We start from the raw sequence: 24,834 nt of genomic DNA, 5'->3' as shown, positions 1-24,834 counted from the left end.
AACACAGGTGATTTTGTCACAGTTACTGTTCAATAGGCTCCAGTATTTAAGTCTTTCAGTGCAATGGACAAGAATTCTCCTCATCCAAATACTTACATTGTGTACCGGTGCGCACAATGCTGGGACTTTTGGGGATTGCCTTTTCACTTGGCACTCAAGACTTTTAATGTCTGCAACGACAAGTTGTAACACTTTTAAAGATTTTAGGCGGCGAGGAAACATCTAAAGTCCGATTTGTTTTCAGTCTCGATTTCACGTGCGTAAATGATGGCGCGTCCGATCCCATCCCATCCCATCCCATCCCGGAGTTGTCTCCTGTTATGCGGGAGGCGCGTCGGAGATAAAAGCCAGCTCCTCGTGTGTAGTCGTGCGTTCCGATGACGTTCCGGTTCATTTGGTTGTCACCAGCCAGAGTTTGCCGCTTCCATAACCGGCACAATGCGGGATTAAAAGCTTGCCCGATGAATCCTGCTGATGCTGACGCTGCTCGAGAGTCAAAACGCACCTTAAAAAATAGGACGCGGCTCTTTGAAGATCAGCCTTCAACAACTTCGCAGAATGTAAACGGTGTTAGAGGTCGAACGGAGAAAACCAGACTCATTTTGGTCGTCAAAGGCGAGCCGGATGAAAATCAACATAGCAGTCGGAAAAATCGGAATGGAGGCAACCGGTCTCTTCGTACGTCGTCGGCAAAAGTGTTCATGAAAGATCGAGAAGAGTCCTTTGCCGTCGTTCCACTTTTATGGATAACCATGAAGCTGGATGACTAAGAATCTCCGCAGTAGACACTACCCCCCCCTCCCCAGCCCTCTTTTAGGGCAACGCGCCGTCTGACCCACGTTTTATGTACCAGCGCCAGAGGCCAGAAGACCGTACAGTACAGAACAGCGTGCGCGGGCGTGCGCAGAGTTAAACTGTGTCGGCGTCAACATTTTGGAGCTTTTAACCGTGTTCCAATGCTCATTTCTGTATGAAAACGCTTTGAAGTTCGCTTCGTTCTGATACACGCTGATCTTTGGTTGTGGAGCTGAGGGATTTTGCACCTCGTCGGCCAAGTAAACAGCAACTTTCATTTATTAGCTACAACGTTTTACTGTAGAAAATGCCAAAGTGGCCAAAATGTTCGCTTGGGAGCACACAGCCGGACAATTAATCTGCAGTAATCAATTCACTCATAGGTGGAAGTATTGTTCTTAATTTTGGGTTCCCAGGGGGACTGATTTGATAAAAGGAACGCGTGTTAGTGTGAGCGCTATATTCACGTCGCTTTGCCATTGTAAAATACAAACGCGCAGACATATTGCGCTCTAGTTAGCCTGCAGGTGTACAATGCTGTAAAAGTCTGTCACTGTTTTGAAAACAAGCCCTCACATAATAAGACGTCTTGTCTAGTCCGCAATACCACTGCAAAACTCAAGTTTCCTTCATTGCTTTGGCCAAATTGTTATGTATGCCCGTATTTGAAAAGTGCAGGGTTTATTAACATCTTGTAGAGGCTCCTGTAAATGTCACATAATAAATTTGTTTGGTTATTTCTTGTAGCGCCATGAAAGGTCAGTATTTTTTCCTAGAATTTTCCTGATCGTACGACTGATTACAGAAGTTCAAACAAAGATAGTCGACTTCTTAATGACTTTTCAGCACGTATTCTTTTTTTAATCCTTTCACGAATGACGTTTTCCAAATTCTGTGTCAGTAGGAGAAACTGGCGTGTGATGCTTAATTTTTTTTTTTCCCCTAACTTTCCTGGTGTGCAAAACGGCCAACTTTTCTTTATCCTTTTATGATAGATTTGCCCACCAAATTGCGAATGAAATGAAAAATGTAATCTTTAAGTTCCCGTTTAAAGGTCTCACCCATACTTTAGGCCTTGAGAAAAAAGTGCGTCTTATATTTGGGCAATTACTGTATTCTAACTGTATCTTTATTTGATAGATTTAGTGCTATTATGCTAGGTTCATCCAAGTCCTCTAACATTTCAGGTAGGCCCGTGTCTCGCTCGCGTTTTCTTTGCCGTGCAACTCCTCGAGTGGCTCATATGAAACTTCTTCAAACTCTGTGCTACTGTCCGTGTAGGAATATGGATTCACGAATAGCAGGGCGAAGAAGGTGCCAAGCAGATGAGTAATGAAGTTGTAGTCTGCTGTGCCTGCAGGCCAATCATCAGCAGGCTGTCATAGGAAGCACCGTGCTCTATATTTAGTCCACAAAGCCTCATCATCCTAAGTAGAGACAGTCATCATTAATCTACACTCCCAAATCTGCCTCCCGTGCTTTTTAAATATTGATATACATTAAGTTGCCACGGCGACGAGTCGCCGTACTTTTGGATCCTTTGTGCCACCCAAACGACACATTCTGCACGCGCCCGCCGGCAATTAGCAGCTCGAGCACAAGTCTTTGGAATGGGACCGGTTGTTTAAAAAGAGCACGGGTGTCAAACTCAAAGCCCGGGGGCCAGATCCGGCTCGTCTTATCATTTTATGCGGCAGGCGAAATGCCGATTTAACTTCTGGATAAAATAGCAAATTTGCAAGGTGTCTTCAACTTTAAAAACATTTGGGAACATTTCTCTTTTGAACAGATGTTACCTGTTTTTTTAAATCAGATTTTAAAACTTGGTAAATTCATTAAAATTAATTTGACTTCACAGTCAGACCGGCCTTTTGACAGAAAAGAAAATTAACCCGTACGTTAGCTAACCCGATGTATTTACGGCAAGAGTCCGGGATTTTTGCTTGATTGCCATGACACTCACGGTACGTAAGTCACAATCCTGTGACGTCGAGACAAAAACGCCACAAGACTTGAAGAGGTTTTTTTTTTATCTGTATTTTTGGAACAAGAGGATTATATTTTAGTGACTGAGAACATTTGGTGAATGGACACAGGTCACAGCATGGGATTATTTCGCGGAAAAGACTCTGAGCTCTGTCGTCATGCCGCCGCTGGCTGCCAGTTTACAACAACAAATTGGAGGAGAAAAGGGTCATGGAGGCAAAATATCGGAAACGGCAACATGACGGTGGGACCCAAACAGGCTTTGGGGTAGCCTGTCACCCTGTATCCCACTTAAATAGATAATAATACGTCCAATATCAAAATGCACATATCTGCATTAAGGGGATAGTGTGTAAAATTAGACCGTTTTTCATTATGGCCAGCAGGAGGTGCAGCAGGTGCCGCATTGACCATTTTCCGTAGCTATAACAAACATGCGCCACACCCCATGTAATATAATTTAACAACTAGACCTATATTATCTTTAAAACATACTGTTGAAATACTGTTTTGAAATTTGCAATCATACACTTTATTCCTTTTTAATGAAAAAACGTTCTAAATCTTACACACTGTCCCTTTAAAACACTACTTACGTGGCTGACTGATTAATGTTTCTCAAATGGTGTCAAATAATAAAACCATCTGATCTTTCAGTTAGTGTTTATAGGACACACCCATACTTTTGGCCTTCATTTTTGGGGAAAAAAAAGCACGTCTTATATTTGGGACATTACCGTACTTGTGCGCCAATTGATCTAGTCCTGCCGGAGCAGTCAACTTGTCATGGGAACGCCGTGTGTTTCACGTCGGGATGGAAATGTTGAAATCACTTCACGCTGTCATCGCGTGTATTCAGTTTAATTTCATGATTATGAAGAAAAAAAAGAATGACTTTTCGAATTAAGGCGATAATAGCACACTGTGGAAAAAGTAAAGGACTGTGAATATTTTCCAGATGCGCTCCATATACTGCATGTGCGATTTAATTACCGCCTACGCACTTCTGGTTACATGCAATCTGTATTTTGTTGCGGTGATTGACAGTTGCGTTAACAGAGCGCATCTACACGCTCTACTTCTACACCCGTTAGCGGCATTCCTCCGCAGAGAGTGAGCATACAAAGCGGGTCAGCGAAAGAAGGACGTTTGTTTGAGCAAACTGCTGAATTTTTCTGACATGACAGTACAGAAGGCCTGGAGCTGGGAAACAAAAAAAAAAGTAGGACACTTCAGTCATGGGATCAACCTTTGGAGTTGGGACGTAGGCCGGCGGGGGCGTTGGCGCTTTTAGTCGCAACATGTGCGGACCGGTCGGAATGTAACAAGTCAACAGCTGGGATGGACTCACGGGATGCTTTACAAAATCAATAGACCTGAGTCGCAGCCACTTTAAAAAACAACAAGGAAAAAAAAAACGGTCTTCGCCAAGCCTGGGAGATCATCTAACCCGACGCTCATGACTTTTTTATTAGTAGAGTCGAAGCCATTGCAGAACAAGTACCCGGTTGATTTTCAATGCGGCCGGTGAACGTTCCTCACTGACGGTCCGCCTTTAAAGTGGGACTTTGTCAGGTCGAATTTGACAACAGCGGCGGTCCGCGGCCCGGTACCGGTCCGTTCATCAACTGGCCCCGGGCCGCACCCAAAATATCCACTTGCTGTTTGTGCATGAAAAAGGCATCGCTGATTCCAAGCTGTGTTACGATTTAGTCACGTGACACCTCCGGGGCAGTGACCGCGTCAAGTGAACAACGCGCTAGTTTCCGTGTTTACAAGCGCTCCCGGTGTCTTAACTTACACTTGCTGTTGGTGCGCGCGAAAAATAGTGTCGGATCAAAAACATCCAATTTTTAAGTCGGCGGGTATAGGACGCAGCCAGAGGTTTGGCCTTCATTTTCGGGGAAAATGATTGCGTCTCATATTTGAGGAATGACGTCAGTTCCCTAAATGAAGTCATTCCCTGAAGAGAGTCAGCAACTTTTTGTCTCAACGACTTCCACCTCCTGACAGGCGGACGGGAAATCCTGTCGTCATGTCCCGCCGACTCCCGCGACACGCTAAACATCTCCATGCCGAGCTTTCGCGTTAGCTTCAGGCTGCGGGCGTTTTTCCCGGTCCTCTTGAGTCATCTTGATTGACAAGTCCTGAGAATATTGTCCTTGACGGATTGTTTGATTGCTTTGTTGCGGTCGCTGAAGGGCGCATCCTTGCTTTTAGGGCCTGCCCAAAGGAGAAGACTTTGTCGTAATGTGATTGAGATCAAGCCGCTGGAATGTGTCCTCTTTTGAGCGGGCTCAACACATGCACATATAGTACATAAAAACGCTCACTACCGATCCAAATGAATCCAAGAAATGTAGTAACTAGTGCATTTCCATTCCAAATGAGATCTGATCATGGACATTAAAGTCACTGTAAGAGGAAACGTTTGTGTTGGAAATGCACAGGAAATACTTTGCAAATGACCAGTAATGCACTTAATTGAAAAAAAAAAAAGATGTCTGATAAGAGAATGATTTTAGGGCTTGAAAGGCGGAATCCCCGCGTGGGCCGTCACGTAAGCACGGAATGTTGTTTCCTGCTGAATTATGGATGTTGTGTTTTGTTTGCGCCTCGTGGAAAAACATCTTCCCGTCTTTGCCTTCATTTATCATCTGTGTCAGAACGTTGCTCACGCTCGCAGGCGCACAAGCTTCCTTTTGTAGAATAAATAAAAGTATAAATACAGGCTAATCCCTTGTGCCTGTGTCATGTGGACTATTTTTAGATGGCGGACCGTCAAGCGTCCGTCTGCCTGTTCTGGTGCGATACAAGCGTTTCTCTCAATGGCGCCATTGTTTCACGCCAGTGAGCCTGTCTCAGGTTTCACTCTCCCGCAAGACCGCCACCCTCCCATACCTCTTCCCGGCTCTGTTTTTTTGACAACTCTTGAAATATTGAGTTTGAATGTTGAAATTGGAAGATTCGGGTGGCAGAAAGAAGGTCTTAAGCGATGAGGCGTTCACTTTTCAACTGATGGAGAGATTTTTCGTACAAAATGGCTTCAAGTAGAACGAAGTACCGTATTTCTCCGAGTACATGTTTGAATAACAATAATTCAAATGTGAAATAAGTCCTATTCTGTCATTTACAAAGCTTAAAATTCTTATATACCCCTCTAATTGGATATATTCCGCATCCGTTTTCGAGCATTTGCACAGAACGTCAAAAAATGAGCTTTCGTCAAGCCCCCCTGAAGTTCCTTCAAGTACCCCCGTTTGGCAATAGCTGTTCTAGCTTCATCATTATTTGAAAGTTTTTTAATTGCTGTGAGGCTATTCTATTGTAGAATATGATACAGTAACACAATGGCTTTTGTATGATGTCGTCCTTGTGCGTCACTCTCAAGGCAAACCATAGTGCACATAATCTGGCTGTTTCATGACATTACGGTAAAATTTTTGTGAACATAAACAAAAAGCATTGTGGCCGCTTTGTGTGACCTGCTGACTTTTTATTGGTCTCCTCATAAACACTTAACAGCTAAGCCATCAACAAGGCCTTTGGACTTACTCGGTTCACTTTACTCATTATTGCTTTCGCCAGCATGAGGAACTAGCCGTCGGGTCGGGCCGCCCGTCAACTGAGGGCTCACTGTAAAAGTTTAGAATGTGAACATTGTGACACCTCCCGTGGGATGCCCTTGTCCTTCCCCCGTGTTTATCTTAACTCTCAATTTGCTGAACGTGTAGGAGACCACCTGAAGCTGGCCGTTGAGAGCGTGTTTAGGAAAATGTCTGCTTGCCTTATAAATTAACCAGTCATGCCGTGGCTATTTTGCAACTATGAGCGCCGGACAAATTTTGATTTCGGGTTCCTGGAGGCTTTTGTAACAGTTAAAATGATTCCAAAACTTAGCGTCGTTCCCCAAATATAGGACCCTGAATTTTGGGTTCAAATTCTGGTATTTTCTTTGTTACCGTGTATAGGACGCACAAGTTCGGCCACGATGTCAAAACTATAGCGAAACAAAATTAGCTCATATTTTTATATTCTTAGTTTTCCATTTCCCACATTCGGAGCAGTCAGTAAACACAGCACCAAAGTAAGGTGCTCCAAGCCGTTGTTTGTCCTTTTCCTCGCTACGCAGCTCAAGTTCATTTTACCGTAAATACCCAAAGTTGCACAGCATCCACGCGTGTTTCACCAACACTACACGATGAAATTCTTATTCTCTTCACCTTTCCGAGCAGACTTACATTCCACACAATCGAGCAAATAATAAAGTAGACAATAATAGTTGTTTTTAAAATTTACTTTTGGATTTGGACTACATACGTGATGCTGTTTAGATGCGGACATGATAAAATTAGTGGAGGTAGTTGGCCCTTGTGGGGTTTCTTGAAATCAGCCACAAAAAAAAAAGTGGACACATCTGCACTCCTGGTGACTTGCGCAAGCTATATAGCCTTTTTTACACACAATTTTTCCTGCCCCGTCATCTCATTTGTGGTATTTACACTGTGGGAATGAAAGAGCGCTTTGTGGCTACATTCAATTTCACTAGCGCAGTTCTTGTCATTGTGTATGCACACGTACGCGCGCGTGTACACACACACACACACACACACACACACACACACAGTGATGACCCCACAAGCGATGGGAAAAGTCCGCTGGGTCGAGGCCGTTCTATTTAAAGACAATCGCTGGATATTTCATTAGGTACACTGAGGTTTAATGAGAACGACTTTAACCTTTCCTTTGGGGGGAATTTTGAGAATTTGAGAGGGAATTTTTCCATGTTTTTGATATGGACTCCCAAAATGCAAACATCTTCAAAAGTCATAAAATTATGTAATAATTAATTTTCCTCTTTCAATTTCACGAGTATATGGAACCTCTAGTTACGAGTTTAATCTGTTATGGAGTACAGTTCCTGAAGCATTCTTATATTGAATCACATTTTACATGTAAATTGCCTGATTTGTTCAGGCTCGAAATAAACATTTTATAATTTTGTACCTTACCTTTCAAAAAACGCCATGCTTGGTAGGTGTCAGGCAAATGACAGAAAAAATGGCTGTAAACAATCATTTTAATTCCACTTGAGCTTTATTTGAAAAAAAAAAACAACCTAAAATCATCAAAACTTTAATTTTCATCAGCTTTGTCTTATATATATTATATATATGTATACAGTATATATATGTATATACAGCATAGTTACTTTTGCTATTATGCAAAATAATGAAAATTCAGTGTGTATGGATAGGGTTGATGCCACTGAGGGGTTAAAGAAAATCGATATTAATATTTTGAGGGGTTAAAGTAAATCGGTATTACTATTTGACGAGGATATTAGTCAGCCCAGGTTGGGTGCCGATAAGGCCAAGCTAAGTGAAAAATCTCACGCAATGCGTTCTACCTTCTGGAGTTCAACCATGAAGAAAAAAAAAAAAAAGGACGCGTTAAGTAAAGTGCCAGTAAAGCTTCTTGTTCTTCTTTAATCTGTTGCAAATTCACATCACCCGCCGTGAGTGCCGATGCCAATTTGCCACAAATGGAATTAGTTACATTTACATTTGAGGATATTTGGAATCCTCCATCTGGCATCTGAAATGCTCCCTCATCCTCGATCTTAATCTCATATTATCTTAGATCTCAAGGAAAAGGGCTCCTACAAAGTCTCCAGCTCAGGTGAAAAATGCACGTCTTCCTTTTTTACATCATTTTCTTTTAAAAAATGGACTAACGCCGCTTTGAATTTGGACTTTTCCTCATTTACCATTCTTCAGACTTGGCTATAAAGGCCTTAGAGTTAAACAGTAATAACCTGTTATTTTATAATCTTATAAGGGGGGGGGGGAACTCAATTGCTCCTGGAAAGTTATAAAACAAATACCGTATTTGTCAAGTCGACCCCCCCTAATATGGAGGTTGAAAACGAGGGAAAAAAACCTCGACTTGTACTCGGGAGAAATGAAATGGGGTAATAACAGGTCGCACAAAAAAAAATTCAGAATCAAACAGGAAGTCATTCTGGTTTGAAATGACCAACCTGCTCCCCTGGAAAACTTAGCATTTGCTGATGCCAGATTTACTGGACGCATGCAAAAGGTATATGAGGTCTGGTGGCTTTAATCAAGGCGTGTATTTAAAAAACAAAAGTCTTTATGACATGTAAACAGAATGTGTTTAAAAAAAAAAAAGTCTTTATAACGTGTAAACAGAATGTTTTGATCTCACATCACATATCTAACAAGCTGAAGTTGTAAATATCCCGAGCTGGTGAAAAAGTGCATTGTGACCGAACCCTTACAGGAAAAGTCTTTGGATTTTTAAAAATAAACTGGAGTTCGTCATGGACTAATTGCCAAAACGGTCCGGCTCGTCTCCGCCGCTGCTCAGGATGGAGTTGTCGCTGCCGGAATCGGCACTGTCCGAGTCACATTGGTCCGGCTGGTTTCTGTTGTTGACCTCCATGAAGTCCATGAGGAATTCCAGCATAGAGACGTCGCTCTCCGTGATGCTCTGCGATGCTTTGAACTGCCAAAAGACAGCGACTTCTGATCACAATGACGCCTTCTCCAAATCCTCGCAATTTTTTTAATATGCGCATCTAAATTAGGTTTGGCGCATTGGCGATGTCATTTCTTATTAAATAGAGTTTTACGCCACCGATCTTTCTAACCGGCAAGTCAAACGGCTCTTTGCGGCCCCTTGCAGCTCAAGCGGCTTGCCACGCAACATGCATCCATCCATCATCCTAACATTGCCGCATTGGTGATTCGATTCCTTCTTAAATATGAGTAAAGAGCTTCGGAACCAGGAAGCAAAACGGATCGTTTGCTCTTATCGTGCTGTGCCCCCTTGCGGCTCAAGCGGCGGTCAGCGCAACATGCGCCCGTCCATCATCCTGAGCACTTGTCTGATCAAAACGACTCAAAGTGTAAATAACGGGGCCAAAGACAGGTGTTTTACTGACATTACATGGAAAAGACCGCAGTTACTAAACGAGTCAAATGAAAATCTTTTGTGTGCCCTCACCGGTCGCTGCACACAGCCTCACAGTTCAGGGACCCGAGTTCAAATCCACCAGGCTCCGGCCTTTCTGCGTAGAGTTTGCGTGTTCTCCCCGAGCCCGCGCGGGGCCTCCCCCGCTCCAAAAACATGCACGCCAGGTGTATTGGACATAATACGGTTTCCTTAGGCGTGAATGGTTGTTGGTCTCTGCGGGCCCTGCGATTGGCTGGCAATCAGTTAAGGTTGGAAATGGATTGATGGATGCTTAGAAATGCATCAGTGAAAGAAAAGAATACTTGTTTAGAGTGAAAAATCTACACTGGAACTTGACTAAAGGCTACAAAAAGTTGATTTTCATCTCACAGCCCCTTTAAAATACTAAACTATTATTACTTTATAAATTAAACACCTGTGCTCTTACCTCCATGTCAATGAGCACGTTGTTCAGGTAGATGGTGTCAAAACACTTGAGATTGTTGAAGAGGTGCACGAGTTCCAAGCATGCGGCATCCTCGTCCTCGCCGCGTTTGTATGACGTCAATTCCATTTATTTACTAATCGTATTTTGGCGGTTCTCCGCTGCCTAATGTGGCGGCACCACATTGAGCTCTTGTCGTCGCGTCTCGGGCGGTTCTTTAAAAACAGCGCAGTTGACATTCGTGTACACGGCGTCACTGCTTTGTTGTTTGAAGCGGATTCATAAAGCGACCTTTTTTTGCGAGTTTTCAACGGAAGAGCTGGCGCGTCATTATTGCGTCATCGCGTTATGTCTGCAACGTCGCAGTCGCTCAGCGTTATTTTAAAAAAAATGTTTTTAGATCGGCGTGTTTTGTGGCGAATAACAATCATGTCGGTAAAAAGAAGACGCTCACTTGATAATTTTATGGGAGGTACGAGAGAGCGGCCTCGTTTTTCTTGGCGACATGCATGCACGCTGAAGACGTGCGGCGTTCAATGACTTCGGATTTACTTGCACAAAATTTCATCTACTGCACGGTTTCGTTGCGTCAACTGGCACCATGTAATTAAAGTCTCAAGTGACAATCGTTTTAAGGGAAATTAAATGACGATGGAGTAGTGCGTGGCTCTGATTATGCAAATTAAGACATTTGCATGTCCTCACTACATTTTATTCGGGCACAATTGGTCAGTTATCATGTAAACACAAGTGTTGTTGGAATTGTGCTTGTTTATAGATTGTAACAAGTGACCCAAGTGATGTTACGTTTAAAAAAAAAAAACAAGACCTTTTTATTATTTGTTGCTGTTATTTTTAATGTTATAGATTTTATGTGATCAAGTGAAAACATTCCAAGCCAATATACACATGTATTGTTGTTATTGGTTATTATTCATTTATTTAACGGTGACTTTGAGAATAGATTTTCCTCCCTGGGGCAAAATGAGTTTGACACCCCCGGTGTAAGGTGTAGCAAATATTTTGCCCGGCACATTCTCCCATCTGCCCAGGGATGCTATCGAATGGCAGCGAACACTTCAGGCCACAAAAACTGCTCGATGACCTCCATGTTGATATCCATTTGTCATCATGTCCAGCCGACTTGTCATTAAGTTAGTGTGGAGCACACGCTTCGAATTTTAGCTGGGTGACATTTACTATTAGCTATTTTTAGTTTGCGATCTAGAGGCCCAAAGATGATAAACAGCCAGGCTTTGATTTGACCGCGAATGCGTTGCATCTAAAAGTGAATTTGTTGTTCATGTGAACACTTATTTTGAAAGTTGTACAGGAACAAAACCAGTGTAAGAAATAAATACATCGTTGTGATAGAGTGTTGATGTTTTTATTACATGTCCAAATGTATGTAAAGGAACGTGACAGTTTTTTCTCAAGTGCGAAGAAAAGTCATCCTCGTTACTGCCCCCCACAGGGCTGAAGTGGAACAACATGCCTTATTTGTTATTTGTGAGATGATCGTGTTTTTGTTTACGTTTTAAAGGAGAAACCCTGTGCTTTCTTGGCAGGATGCCAGCTACTGGCTGCAGGTCCACCGCCTGGAACATGGCGACGGTGGCATCTTGGACCTGGATGATGTGCTGTGCGACGTAGCGGACGACAAAGACCGGGTAAGATCCAGTCACTGTTTGATTGTAGCGTGATAAGCAGAGAAACTCCCGCGCCTCTGTAGACCAAAACTTGAGCAAGTTTTCCTTTTCCAGTACAATGCTTGGAGTTGTGTTTCTTGTGCTTGTGCGTGCCAAGTAAAACCAAGAAGCGCTTGATTGTGTTGGCATGCGGCATGGATGTTGTAAAGCACTCTGGAGACGGAACCCGTGTGTTTGCGGTCGCGTGCCGCAAACCAGCTACACGCTTCCCAGGACTGTGACGCAAACACTGTCTGCTCAGCGAGTGTCTCTATTTGGTTTTTAACTCATTCGCCGCTCGCCATTTTCATAGCAGAATGACAAACATCTCGAGATGGGAATCAGGATGTCACCCAAAAGCCGTTGACTTCTTTAATTACGGGACAGCCACCAAGCTCCTGGCAGCTTCCGTGACTCATCTTCAGAGTCCATTCTGGCAGGCCGTGCTTTTTAAAGTCTGGAAGGAATGCCGCCACCTCTTTTATTAGCTCGCACGCACGCACGCACACATACACACAGTTGTTTGGGGAAGCCAAGCATACTGTATGTTTTGAAAGTATGTGTGTGTAGTGTGCCAGGAAAAGTGGAGAAAAGAGTTTTTTTTCCCGGTCTTCCCGTCATTCTCCCTTCCTCAAACTTGTCAGCGAAGGATTTGTTTGAGGCGATTTCTGTATGAAAATTCATTCCCTCGTTGTCCTGTCGGGCCGCACTGATGAGCGCATGCCAGCTATCAGGTGACGTGCCTCCAGCCATGCCAAGACTTTCAAACATGACGTGTGTCTGTGTGTATGTGTGCGTTTGTAAGGGTTTGTGTGGGTGTTAGGAGTGTGGCGCACAGCTGCGTCCGCCTTTACACGGGGTCATCATCCATTTGTGACCCCTGTCAACATGGTTGAAAGTTTCACACTTCTGTCGTTTGGTGTTGCACAAAGTTTCACAGAAAGTCATTATTTTCAATAGAAGTGAGCAGAACGAACCAATGTCCGAGTTCGTCCTTTTTCACACGCGGGAATACAACTAAAACTGAGAGATTATGATTTTCCCAGCTGATTCAATGAACAAGTGCAAACCAAACAGTTTTGTTTTTCTTTTTGCTCACTATTTGACTTTTTTTTTCCTTTATAAATTTAAACTCATGTTGCAGCAGTAACATTTTTCCAAAGAAAAGATGATAAAACTCTCAATTTTTTTGTATACCTGTGCCATTCTTAAATAAAAGGGTGGAGAATTGCTGCATGTTTTTAATGTGCGCACCGTTTAGGATGATGGTTCCTTATTCTTATTTGCAGTAAAATGCACGGAGAACCTCCCCCAATCCCGTTGTTTATTTTGGACAAATGTGCAGTGCTTTGTATGTATGCATATTTACTTAGAAGTTTATGAGCGCGTGTAATGTTTGTGTTCAGCTGAATGTAGTGCGTAGCATCAGGTTCTGCCCGTGTGGGAGACGAGCAGACAGACAGGAAGGCCACGAGGTTAAAACAACCCCAAGGCGATTCTCATGACGTCTCCTGCCTGTCTTGTGTGTGTTTACATTCCTGTTTCAAGCAAATGGGATTTACCTCGTTGGCTTCTGATGTCCGTTTGAAGCCACTGAGGTATCTGCATATACTAAAGGCTCCCTTGCAATGAAATCGGCTAAAAAGTCGACCAGCGCGGAGAAATACGGTAATTACTAGGCAGGAGTGAGATGCAAATTCAACGAGACGATGCACATAGTAACCACGACAGTGATTTTACTTATGGGCACGACAGCAAGCCGTCTGTGGTGCAGCAAACTAACATTTGTCTAATCTTTAATGGTCTTTTTTTTTTTATTAATACAAGTATGTCCACATAGGGTCCATTTGTGCTCTTTGGGCAGTAACTACAGCACCTGCTGTGGAAAAGACACAGGCACTGGCATCTGATGTCGCATAATACGCTCAGTGAAAGTAGCATAAACGTGTTAGATCTGAAATGGCCACGACTTTCAAAATCATCATCTATCAGCCCGCGCCTAGTTGGAACTACTGCGCGACTAAAGTCATGTAGTGACGGTATTTCATACCGCGGCTCAAGGGGGGGAATCCGCCGCCGAATCCACTGCCTTCCACCGTCAAAAATGGATTCATATCAAGCGTGATGTACATCCCAAAATCCTGTGGGCTTTTTTTTTTTTTTTTGTTGGTAGCTCTCTCACTTGATGGGTCCAGCAGCAGTGCCAAAGCCTTTTCCTCAATTGGAAACCCAAAACGTTGCCACACAGATGATCTAAAAGTAACCGGAGCGTCGTGCATTTCTCCTTTCTCCTTTTCAATTAACGGCGGATTACAAACAACGTTTAGGTGCATAGCGCCACCTACTGTACAAGAGTGTTGCACTCGTGCCTATCACCTTACCTCGATGGCCCCCATTGCACTTCTGGCTCAATAAGCCCTACCCTCCAAAAAAAGGAGAAGGAAATGAATCTCGTGGCATGCCGGAACGAGAAATCACGTGCCGTTTGATCTCGTGAGATCTCGTCTCGCGAGATCTCATCCCATCCCTAGTAATTACAAATTCCTATTAATATACATTTAATTAACACATTTTATCGGAATTGACCGTTTTTTTCTGAGTATTTTTCTGGCTCCGTGCTTGCAATTATGTACCTCCGCCAAGGACATGTCCTGGCAAGATGATAATTAATATCACGCAAGCGGGCGAGGTGGTTTGGAAAAAAAAAAAAAAAAAAGAGGGAAAGTGATTTGCTTAAACACGTTGTGGATTAGCTGTGAGCTGGCCCTCCTTATCGCCGCGCAAACCGCACCCGGCCTTCAGATCCTCGCCGGCGAGCAACGGGGATGACCTCATTCCTTCCACGCTCGCCCCCCGCCCCCTTCCTCCTCGGCAGCCCCCTAACGAGAACAAGATGACGACCCGTTGCCAAATTCAGCCACAGCAGGACCGCTCTTGACATCTCTGTTGTGATTGATTGTTTGTGTGGGAAATATCACCGTAAACGCCACATGTGCTATTGATCGTTTTGTTTTTGCTCTGACTTTCCACATTAGCTACTTTTTGGAGGGGCAAGCTCGGCCAGTTCATCACTTTCATTTGTGGTTTTTCTATCGCAGCTCAGCACTCCAACGTCCAAAAAAAAACAAAAAAAAAAACAGCAACAGTATGCAAAATTTGGGTTTCATCACTTGGAATAAATTTACTCTGGACGATTAGTGCCAACATGAGATAATATGTTTGGACTAGTAGAAGTGTTTTGCATTGAAAATTGCTCGAAGAATGATTAAACGGTTACTTTTTCCAAAATTCACCCCCTCTGACCCACTTTCTCATAGCAGACTGAAATTTGATAGGGATTTTTGCCATAAAACGCCCACAAAAAATCTCGTGAAGCAATTCTCAAAAGACAGGACCTCTGCTATTTGGTTTGAAGAAGCTATTTTGTGCGAAATATGTGACAAATATGGTTAAAATGTATTTGACTTCACACTGACAGAAACTAGAACTAGAGCCTTGTAGTTTACAATATCATTTCATCTAATTCACCCAAATTACAGTTAAAAAAAAAGGGGGGGATTTGGTTTCTAACTTTTTGGGAGCTATTGGAATTTGTTTTTCCTTATATCGAACAAATACAGTGTGTGTGTAAGAATAGACATCTTTAGAAAGAGGGAAAGGTCCTCTCAAGAGACAGGTGACGAGCCTACAACTTCCAAGAAAAGGAAAGCTTTTAACAGGCAATACCAGGAGTCTTACTTGAAATAAGGACTTCAAGCACTACTTTGTCCAAAACTGACAAAGAACACATTCTCTACCTTTTTGTTACCTTTTGTTCATTCTTGATACTCTTGGTCCGGTCTTGTTAAACATCATTTTGAGTTAGCACATTTCCTTCTGTGGTCACTCTGGCATCCATCCTCATGTTTTTGTTTCGGAGGTCCGGCCTCAGTGATCCCGAGGACCCGCAACACAGCACTAAAGCCGGACGCAACCGTACATGGACACAAGGGAGACAGGATGTCAGGTTTCACCTCTTCTAAAAAGGCGAAAAAGAGAAATGTTAAGAATATCGTGACTGATCGTAGAATGATAGGAAAACTCAACCTTCCTGAAATAATGTTCTGGATTCTTTTTGCCTAAAATGTCCTCATGATGCTCACCATCTCTGCTAAAATATCTCGCGTTCTCGGTTGAACAGATCACTTTGTTCTCCAAAATGAACTAGTTGATAAAGATGGAATTTCATTACATAAGGTCATTTATTATTATTTAAAATGCTTCTACTAGAATGTTTCTAACTGAGGCAGGATGTTGTCCATGATTCCCGTCAGGACTGTGCCACCTAAATACCACTTAAAAAAATGTATCGAGGCTTAAAATTGCTGAAATGTTAAATGTAAATGTTTTAATTCACTCCTAACCCAGGTGGATTCTTAGAAAATTGGCACTGTCAAAGCAACATGAGCTTTTGTTGTCTAGCTCTGCCCTCTTGTGGTTGGAGTGTCACACTGCATTTTGTTCCTTTCCTAAAATGAAATGTTTAGTAATAAATCAAATTAGCTCGTTACATTTGTATATTTGTATTAGTGATAGAGTGCAGGTTGAGTTTTTTTTTTGACGTGTTTACAATAGTTACTAATACTTAATTTGGCAAGTTCTGTTCAAACTATGAATATGTATTTTTGGGGCATGCTATGAATGTTAACCTGACGTGAAATTGGGTATTTTGGACAAAAAATATTTTAATAAATAATGAGTCATTTGTCGGGTTTATTGATTTGGTTAAAAATTGATTAAAATCCAGAATGCAAACAAAAAATGTGAATAAACTGATTTTTCCCCCTTTTTTCTTTTTGTTTCAAAGAAGTCTTTTAACTGGAAGTTGGCCATTGCACTCTTTCACCACAAGGTGTCAGTGTATAATCACATTTTGCCAGACTGGATCCGGGTGTTTTTCCAGGCAACCTTTTTTTTTCCAAGCACTTGCTGGTTTGTTGCAGTTGGGATTTTGTTTTCATCTGTTGATGAGACTTTTCTACTGTCAATCGAGCACTTTTTCACCACAAGGGGGCAGGGTAGGATCATAGACTGAAATCCTGGGGTTTTTCTGTACCGCAGTCATTATTTTTATTCAAATACTGGCTGGTAAGACTCGGTTAGAGCCGCCCTCACAACAGAGCACGTATATTTAGTATTCCGCCTCATAAACTCAACCAAACGGCCGCTTTGTCCTTTTTTCCATCCTCCGATTGTGTTCCAGCCATGCAAATAATCCGTTGGGCTGTTCCCGCATAGGTATGTTTTTATTAGCAGGTCTTGGGGGAGATTTGTGGTGCTCTGAAGACCAGTCTACTCCATTTTCCTCCCCGTAGAGTCCTGTTTATTTTTTAGCATTACTCCAAGCAGCCGGCTGTTGCCAAGACAAATGTTTAGCCTGATGTTATTGTGCGAGGAGGGTTAAATACTTTCTTACGCACACCTCCAAGGAAATGCTCCTGACAAAGCCCACAAGGGCCGTCACAAGTAGCCTCTGTTTCCAGTTTACTTTGTTTCTTGTTTTTTCAAGCCCTTTACTTCCTTCTGCAGATTTCCCTGCATCTATTCTTATCTGTGCACAAACTCATTAGCATCACATTAGATTAGCAAAGCCATAGAGGGATGAAGCAAATTGTCCCTTCCGTACGGCGGAGACGTCTATAGCAATGTTGAAATACTTCCATTATGATAATGTGTTGACCCTTAAACTGCATCTTAAACAGTTTTTTCATTGTAATGGTAAATAACGCTGGACAAGTCAGTCATTGAAGTAAAAGTTATTGAACGAAGAAGCAATCGAAACAACATTTTTGTCGCTGGCCATTTTGTAGCTGCAGCTTCCCTCTTTGGACCGAAATGATGAGGAAGCCAAGTCTGTTTAAACAAATTTGGGACTTGTTTAAATCAGAAGGAAAGGAGACGAGTTTGTTGATTTATTCTTGCAGTTAATGCAACAAAACTAACCAAAATATATGGCAAAATCTCAATTTCATTATAAGGCGCATAGAATAGAAGCTACAGTAGTGGCTGGAGTTGCATTATGCTTCCACTAGATGGATTCATCGATTCAAGCCGTCTTTCCCTTTTCATAATGTGTCAAAGTCCGCGGAAAAAAAATATTCATGCAGCCTCGTTGTCGACCACAAAGGGCCAATTAGGCCTAAATACGTTAACTTACTAGTATTTGTGAGTTAAATTTGGGCAAGAGAATCCAGCCAGTTTTCAAAAATAAAATAGCTGTCGAGTTATTTTATTTATAAAGCACATTTAAAACAAGCTAAAACACAGATAAGACAGCACTGCGGAGGTATCAGCTTTTCAGGGCTATTAAATTTATGTTTAATATTCAGGCTCAGATAAAATATTAAATAGTTCATTATTATTGCGACCCATGCGGCCCGGTATATATAATAAGATATGTCTGCTTTGAGTTATGCCGTTATAAGTCGTCCCCTCTAATACGGGGGTTGAAAACGAGGGGGAAAAAACTCGACGTATACTCCGAAAAATACGGTAGGTCTTCCATTCTCCTCCGCTCTCCCATCGTTGTCAGTGTAATTGCTCCATAAAAAGAAATGCTCACAGACATATTTGGTCCTCTCGAGTCCCTCTTTGCTCACAAGATTAATTGCCCGTAAAAGTGGCACGCCACCCCTCACCTCATCTTCTGCGTCGTCTTGTTTAGTTTCATTGGACTGTGCGCAACAAGGAACGTGCTGAACTTTTGCTCTGGTGGGGCTCATCAAGACCCATCCAGAGCAAATGTAACTGGCGTGTGTGTCAAAAATCCTTTTTTTAAGCGGGGTGATGGAACTGATGCAATGCTTTCCTAATCTTTGTAACCGGGGGGTTTAAAGAGCCTCGCCGTGCTGCAAACGTAGACGTGGATTCTTTTCTTTAAGTGTTACGACTGAGAAAATCTGATTGTTAGGACGCCGCGTTCCGGGAATGCATTCCCCTTTAAAATGTGTTTGTTTTTAATCACCCTGCAGATGTGAAATTCGACATTTCCAGTGATCCAGGAATCATTTAAAAGTCCACAGGAGCAGTATCATTTATTTTTGAATTGTTTTGAGCATGTAACTTTACTTAGGCTTAGTTTGGGTCATGCAAAGTGCTTCCTGTGTGATGTCATTGCTAAAGTGCTAAGGAGTTGTTATGTATGTGTTTTTATGAGAATACGTACATTGTCAGTCATAGCTAATGTCAATTTGATGTTTGTTGTACGGTCTAAATTGGTGAAGTGTGGATGAAATGCGTAAATATGAAAAGTGGAAGACCGCAGTAAACATCTCCTTCGCGGGCAAACCGGCACTCAAGTGGATTCCTTCATCCCATTTTTGTGTACAAATGTTACAATCCGGGGATCTGTCTCTGAGTTTGTATCTGGACCGAAAACATATTTTCACAACCACAAATGAACCGCAGCATGCTTCAATTTGACCCAGACGGAGACCAAACGTTCAACCGTTGTTCTAAAGCCCATGTGCCTACTCAAAATCCCGCATGTTCCTCAATATCGCTTCCAGAAGGACTGCGAGTTTCAACTCAGACCGTCAAGTATTTGCTTTCCCTCTGCCAAGACCGGATGAGGAGTCTGCAATTGGGGGATTGTGATGACTGTTTCACGCTCAGCTGCCATTATGGCTGGACTTGAGCCTCCTGGAAAGCTGAGCAGATCCGCAAAGACTAGAGTGAGAGAACATAGTACATGCTTACAAGTCATTACAAGCATTCCTTCCAGAACCTCTTCCCCCGCTTTACATTCTTTATCGGGAAACCTGTAGTCGTTTTTGAGAATGTAGCCCCAAAAGCGTGACATTTGGTAAGAAACAAGAAGCGCTCGTTCTTTGCCCCATTGTTTACTGTCATCTTTAACGCGCTTTCCACCAACAGTTCACGACATAGAACTAACAAACATAAAACTGACATTAGCTACGGCAAACATTGTACATATTCATCCAAAAACATATAAGTAACGTGTATTGTAGCGCATTGGGCTGTTGTTGAATGACACAGGAAACACTTTGCATGACCCCAAACTAAACTTAAGTAAACTTACATGCTTAGAATAATTTTTATTGCTCCAGGGGACTTGTAAATGATGCCTGGATCACCGAAAATGTAAACTAAAACGTACTACATTTTGTAGTGAGGAAGGACGGCGCAGTTTCACTTGAGAGCAGTCACTGTCGTATGTCTCTGTGTGAAATCTGGCCCGCCAGTAGTACTTTCTTTGTGAGAATGTTGACATTCATGATATTATACCCAAATTTAATTTGTTGATCCAACAACTTGTGGATAAGATGCCGGCTAATGTTAGTTCAAATCTTATCAAGTGTCGTACACCAGATGGATGGAGAATGACTTTTTGAATTGTAGGGTTTGGATGTCGCGCTTTCATAGCCTCAGTATTGTTGCCACATGTTGAAACTCCTTTTCTCCTTGATTTGTGTTCTTCTGTCCAAGTGCTGACTTTGATGTGACAGTTGGAGTTCTTTTAATGAGGTTTGAGTGACACCGTGTAAGCTGATGATGTCTTCTAAGCGTCTTCTAAGGTTAGAGTTCATGTTTGGACAGAAGAACGAAGATCCTGCAATCCCACCCCTCCAACTCCCCAAACGAATCACAAATCCGCCGTCCCTTTGCCCCAAAGAATCTCAGCAAATCGCAAATATGCTTAATCGTGAAGAATTCTCCCTCTGAAATCAGCGCCGCCCGGAATATCATCCGTTATCTTCAACGTCAGAGAGACGCCGAAGCGCGCGATGAGTTATCGCACCATTTTGAAGGAAATGACTCTCCAGTGAAATCAGCGCTGTCTGAGATGTAAAATGTAGCGAAAGAGACAAATGATCTCGGCGGGAAAGCACATGGCTTGTGTTTGCGGGCGAACCATCCCAAGCGTTGGGACGGCGTGCCGCGAGGAACCGCGTCAAATAACCGCATGCCGGCCCGCTAATTGTCACATAAGAGACAAAAGCTAATTGTCATCTATTGACTTCAGTGAAGATGGTCAGCAGTTCAAATGATGGCTGGATGAATCGAATTCCTAGGGTTCGTCCCTCTTTCCAATGACTGTTTTTTCATCAAAGAGTTTATTGCAAACAGTCTGAAAATATGACCTAGTAAAGGAGAAGACTTCATTCAGATTAACACTGAAAAAGTTTAACCTTTGCTTTCCTCAAGTCTGGAGATGTTGTAAATGGTGATTGCATTGACGTTTTTAGCTCTTCGATGATCAATTTTTATCCTTTTTTTTTCGAGACTCCTAAATTAGAGATCTCAGGTTTTCTAAAGTTATATAGCATTGATAAATCCCACAAACAGTTAACTTAATAGCGTTGTTTGGTCCCGTTGTTTATTAACTGTGGACGTAGTTGCAATATTGAGGCTAGCGCAAGTCATCGTATTAATCTTGGCTGTCAGCGAGTTTCCCCCCAAATGCTATTAAGCGTTTGTGTGCGGGTCGGGCAACTTAATTAAACGAATACATCAACGCTCTCGCCACCATCTGCATTTATTTATTTCTTTATTTTTAAGCGCGGCCTGCACGCCGCCTGCGACGTGTTGATTAGCTCTGCGCAAAAAAAAAAAACAGGTAATTGAAGCACACTAGCTAAATATAGCCAAGTAGTGCGATTAGCGATGATGGCACATGATGTATGGCGCTCGTTAGCAACGCCACCGCTAGCCTTGTCGCCCACATTCCTGGTCATTACAAGGGAATGCCGCTCTGTTGCGCTCTACTCAACTTTAAGGGACTTTCAACCAAGTATACAGTCCCTTCTGCAAAAGTGCAAATATTGTATGGAATTTTTAGCTAGGTGTCAGATTTAACGTGAGCATTTAGTGCCAATCTTGAGCTTCAAATTAAGAGGAGTGGGAGTGGCATCAATGTATTCATCAAAGAAAAAAACAAAGGCACTGATAGAAGTATTTTACGAGTTCATGTTCGTATTTTTTATAATATTTTCTTCTCTTACATGTGCTCAAAGGTAAAGAAAATACAAAACTGGGTTGCAAATTCTGTGCAAGTTGGAAATAATGTTTGGAACTGATTTAGTTCAACAGTTTCTTCATTTGTGCTTTGAGCTTTGTTTTTCGGCGCCACCTCTGGTCGCTGTTGATATTACATTTTGTAGTGAGTGGCTGCACACACACTGAGATGGACTTTGCGGAAAACTTTTTAATAAAAGAAAGGGTGCATACTAAATACTAGATCCTGTTACTTATGTGAGTAACCCACAAAAAATTATGTGCGCCCCTGTCGATAACTTGGCCAAATGAGTAGAACCACGAAAAAAAAGAGGAACAAAAAGAGTGAGGACAATAGCAGAGGAGATCAAATAGTGATCAAGTGAGCAAGCCACTTTTTGAGTTTCTTTTCATTGTGTCTTCTAAAGCATGTTTTCCATCAATTTGGTGTCATTGATACTCTCTACAGATACCCAAAATGTCCAAAACACACAAAAAAAACATGGACATAGATGGGAAGTAAATCCACTGATGCCAAACCGCAATATCAAGTTTTCATCTGATTTTTAACTTGATGACTTTTCCTTCTTCTCTCAAGGTATTGGACTGCAGGGATTCTGGTGTTGTTATTAATGGAAATTCAAGATGACATTATTGGATGGAGGACAGTCTGCCTCCTCCACTGTACATAATCCAAGCTGTCTTCCAGGACAGAAAACAGCACGATTGTTTTCTTGCCGCAGGATCTGGTCTTCAAGCGTTGTTGCACATTAGGTTGACAACCGCCGTTTAGCAACAGATGACGTAAACAAAGAACGCCAATCTCTTTTTGGCGTCTGCGGGCAGTCCTGCCGGGAAAAAGTCTTTTGTAAGGAGGGGAAAGTTTGAAAGCCTGCTCTTCGGTCGTATTGGGACGCCGCTGTTTAGATAACGCAGCTGTACTTGTCAAAGTCATTCTTGTGTTGTTTGCCTCCTTCGCATTGATACCGCCAAAGTGGCGGATCACAGCCAAAGCAGCAAGCTTTAGCTTTCCGACAGACGGATGGATAGATGGATAGATAGATAGATAGATAGATAGATAGATACCATAGATAGATAGATAGATACCATAGATAGATACCATGGATGGATAGATAGATAGATCTTTCGATAGATCTTTGGAGAGATCTTTTGATAGCTCGATCTCACGATAGATCTTTGGATGGATAGCTGGAAAGAAAGTATAGGATTTGAAACCGTCGTTCCGCAATACAAACGCCAGCAGAGGATTTTAAACAGCAACTGCAAAGTCGTCGGCAAAGAACATTTCGTGTTCGCTTGAGTGACATTTGAACTCCATGATGAGGAAATGTTGGAAAAATCCATTTTTTTCAAGGAAGGTCACTGCCGGTTAATTGTGCCACCTGACACGTCGTCCATGTCGGCGAAACCTCACTGATTACTCACTAATAGCGAGCACGTATGTGTGTGTGTGTGTATGTCCCTGAGTTAGCCTTTACTCAGCTGTCTAATGAGGTAGAGTAAAGGAGTTCTCATCAGGTCGCACCCAGTTTGTATACCACACATGCATACGCACGCACACACACGCAGACACAGACCTTGCACCTTTTATTAGCCTCATTACATCCAGCTCCAGCTGACTCCAGCTCTAATGTGAAGGGTGTGCCTATGTAAGGCCCTAATGGGAAGAATGGGTCTTGACGTGTGTGTGTGTGTGTGCACATGACCGTGTGCGTACGTGCACACATCCATTAATGTGGGCTTGTGTTGTTTTAACAGCAGCTTGTCCAGCATGCTATTAAAGCGCTAATGTGAAGTGAACCTTGAATGTGCAGAAAATGTCAACAAATAGCGCCGTCCTCTGTACGCGCGGGTGCATTTCCTAAGCGTGTAATGTTCGGAGGATGTTCAGATGGCCAAGTAAAAACGGGAATCCCACGAGCGGCGGTTTGGGGACCGTTGATGTATTGTGTCCCGCTTATCTGTGTTCTCCGCGCGCGTCCCGCAGTTGATCGCCATCTACGACGAGCAGGAGCCGCACCTTGGCGGCGACGGCACCAGCGCCAGTTCCACGGGCACGCAGAGCCCGGATCTGTTTGCCACCGTGGAGCTCGCGGGCGGCGGCGGCGCCTCGGCCTTCCAACCCTATCAGGCGGCCAGCGAGATCGAAGTCACGCCCTCGGCCCTGCGCACGAGTAAGCCCCATTTGCTTGCGTTTTTATTTCAGGCCTTTTCGTTTTATGTCACAGGAAAACCAGCGAAGACGATAAGAACCCATCGGCACTCTATGATATTGTACATTTTATAGTAACAATGACGTTTTTTGCTGCTTTGGGTGGAGATAAGCAGCCGACATCAGATCCAATTTTACTGGGCGGGCAGTACATAATATTTAAGTAAAAAATTCATTTGCAATGCTGGTAGTAAATGAGGTCAATAGAATGCAAAGGGCTGCAGGAAACCATCAATTTAAAGAATCTGCCTGAGCAGATTAAAAAAAAATAAATAAAATTCCCTGTCCCTTTGTTCGAAAATAGGACATTCTTTCAAATTCATTGTCCAGAAAACAAATTATGATTATTAAATCTTTTTTGTTTTCGGAACATAGGCCAAATACCTAACCTTTGCATGCTGCGGTCATTAGACATGCTCTGCAGAGGATAAAGAATATATGCTTTATATATGGATAAAAACAAAAAAAAACAACATGTTTTATTATGTCTTGTCTTGCTCGTTTGTGTACGAATATGCGCTGAAGCATGGGGTGTCTCGATCTTTTGAAAGATGTTTGGACAGATAGATAGATCTTTGGATTGACAGACAGACAAACAGACAGACAGGCCTTTTGAGAAGTAGGTACTCAATGTAGTTTAACACCTATGAATACTGACAAAAATTACATTTCAATTCCATTTGAACACTTTCAGTTGAGATTGATCGTTA

The 24,834-nt window shown here is 42.6% G+C and overlaps 2 protein-coding genes across 8 annotated transcripts in view; one reads left to right on the top strand and one right to left on the bottom strand.

Annotated features, from left to right (window-relative positions):
- The window catches only part of pard3ab (par-3 family cell polarity regulator alpha, b), an 81,315-nt gene that overhangs the window by 3,464 nt on the left and 53,017 nt on the right, over positions 1 to 24,834 (top strand). For all 7 annotated transcript variants that reach the window (XR_015867427.1, XR_015867428.1, XM_088429119.1 and 4 more), the window contains 2 exons: positions 11,776 to 11,877; positions 23,900 to 24,086. Coding sequence is in view for 5 of the 7 variants with exons in the window: in XM_088429119.1 (XP_088285245.1) it covers positions 11,776 to 11,877; positions 23,900 to 24,086 (289 nt within the window). In the remaining 2 variants the exon portion in view is untranslated. The remainder of the gene's footprint in view (positions 1 to 11,775; positions 11,878 to 23,899; positions 24,087 to 24,834) is intronic.
- LOC148414285 (uncharacterized) lies at positions 7,880 to 10,738 on the bottom strand. The gene is made up of 2 exons (XM_088429129.1): positions 10,211 to 10,738; positions 7,880 to 9,312 (listed from the first exon to the last, which is right to left on the bottom strand). Exons 1-2 carry the CDS (start codon positions 10,334 to 10,336, stop codon positions 9,133 to 9,135), a joined length of 306 nt encoding a protein of 101 aa, XP_088285255.1. The 5' UTR covers positions 10,337 to 10,738; the 3' UTR covers positions 7,880 to 9,132.

This window comes from Hippichthys cyanospilos, chromosome 12, assembly GCF_059441005.1.
Source record: "Hippichthys cyanospilos isolate Australia breed blue-spotted pipefish chromosome 12, RoL_Hcya_1.0, whole genome shotgun sequence".
NCBI classification, from domain to species: Eukaryota; Metazoa; Chordata; class Actinopteri; order Syngnathiformes; family Syngnathidae; genus Hippichthys; species Hippichthys cyanospilos.
The sequence above is the reverse complement of the archived record's forward strand: the minus strand, read 5'-3'. Positions and strand labels throughout refer to the sequence as shown.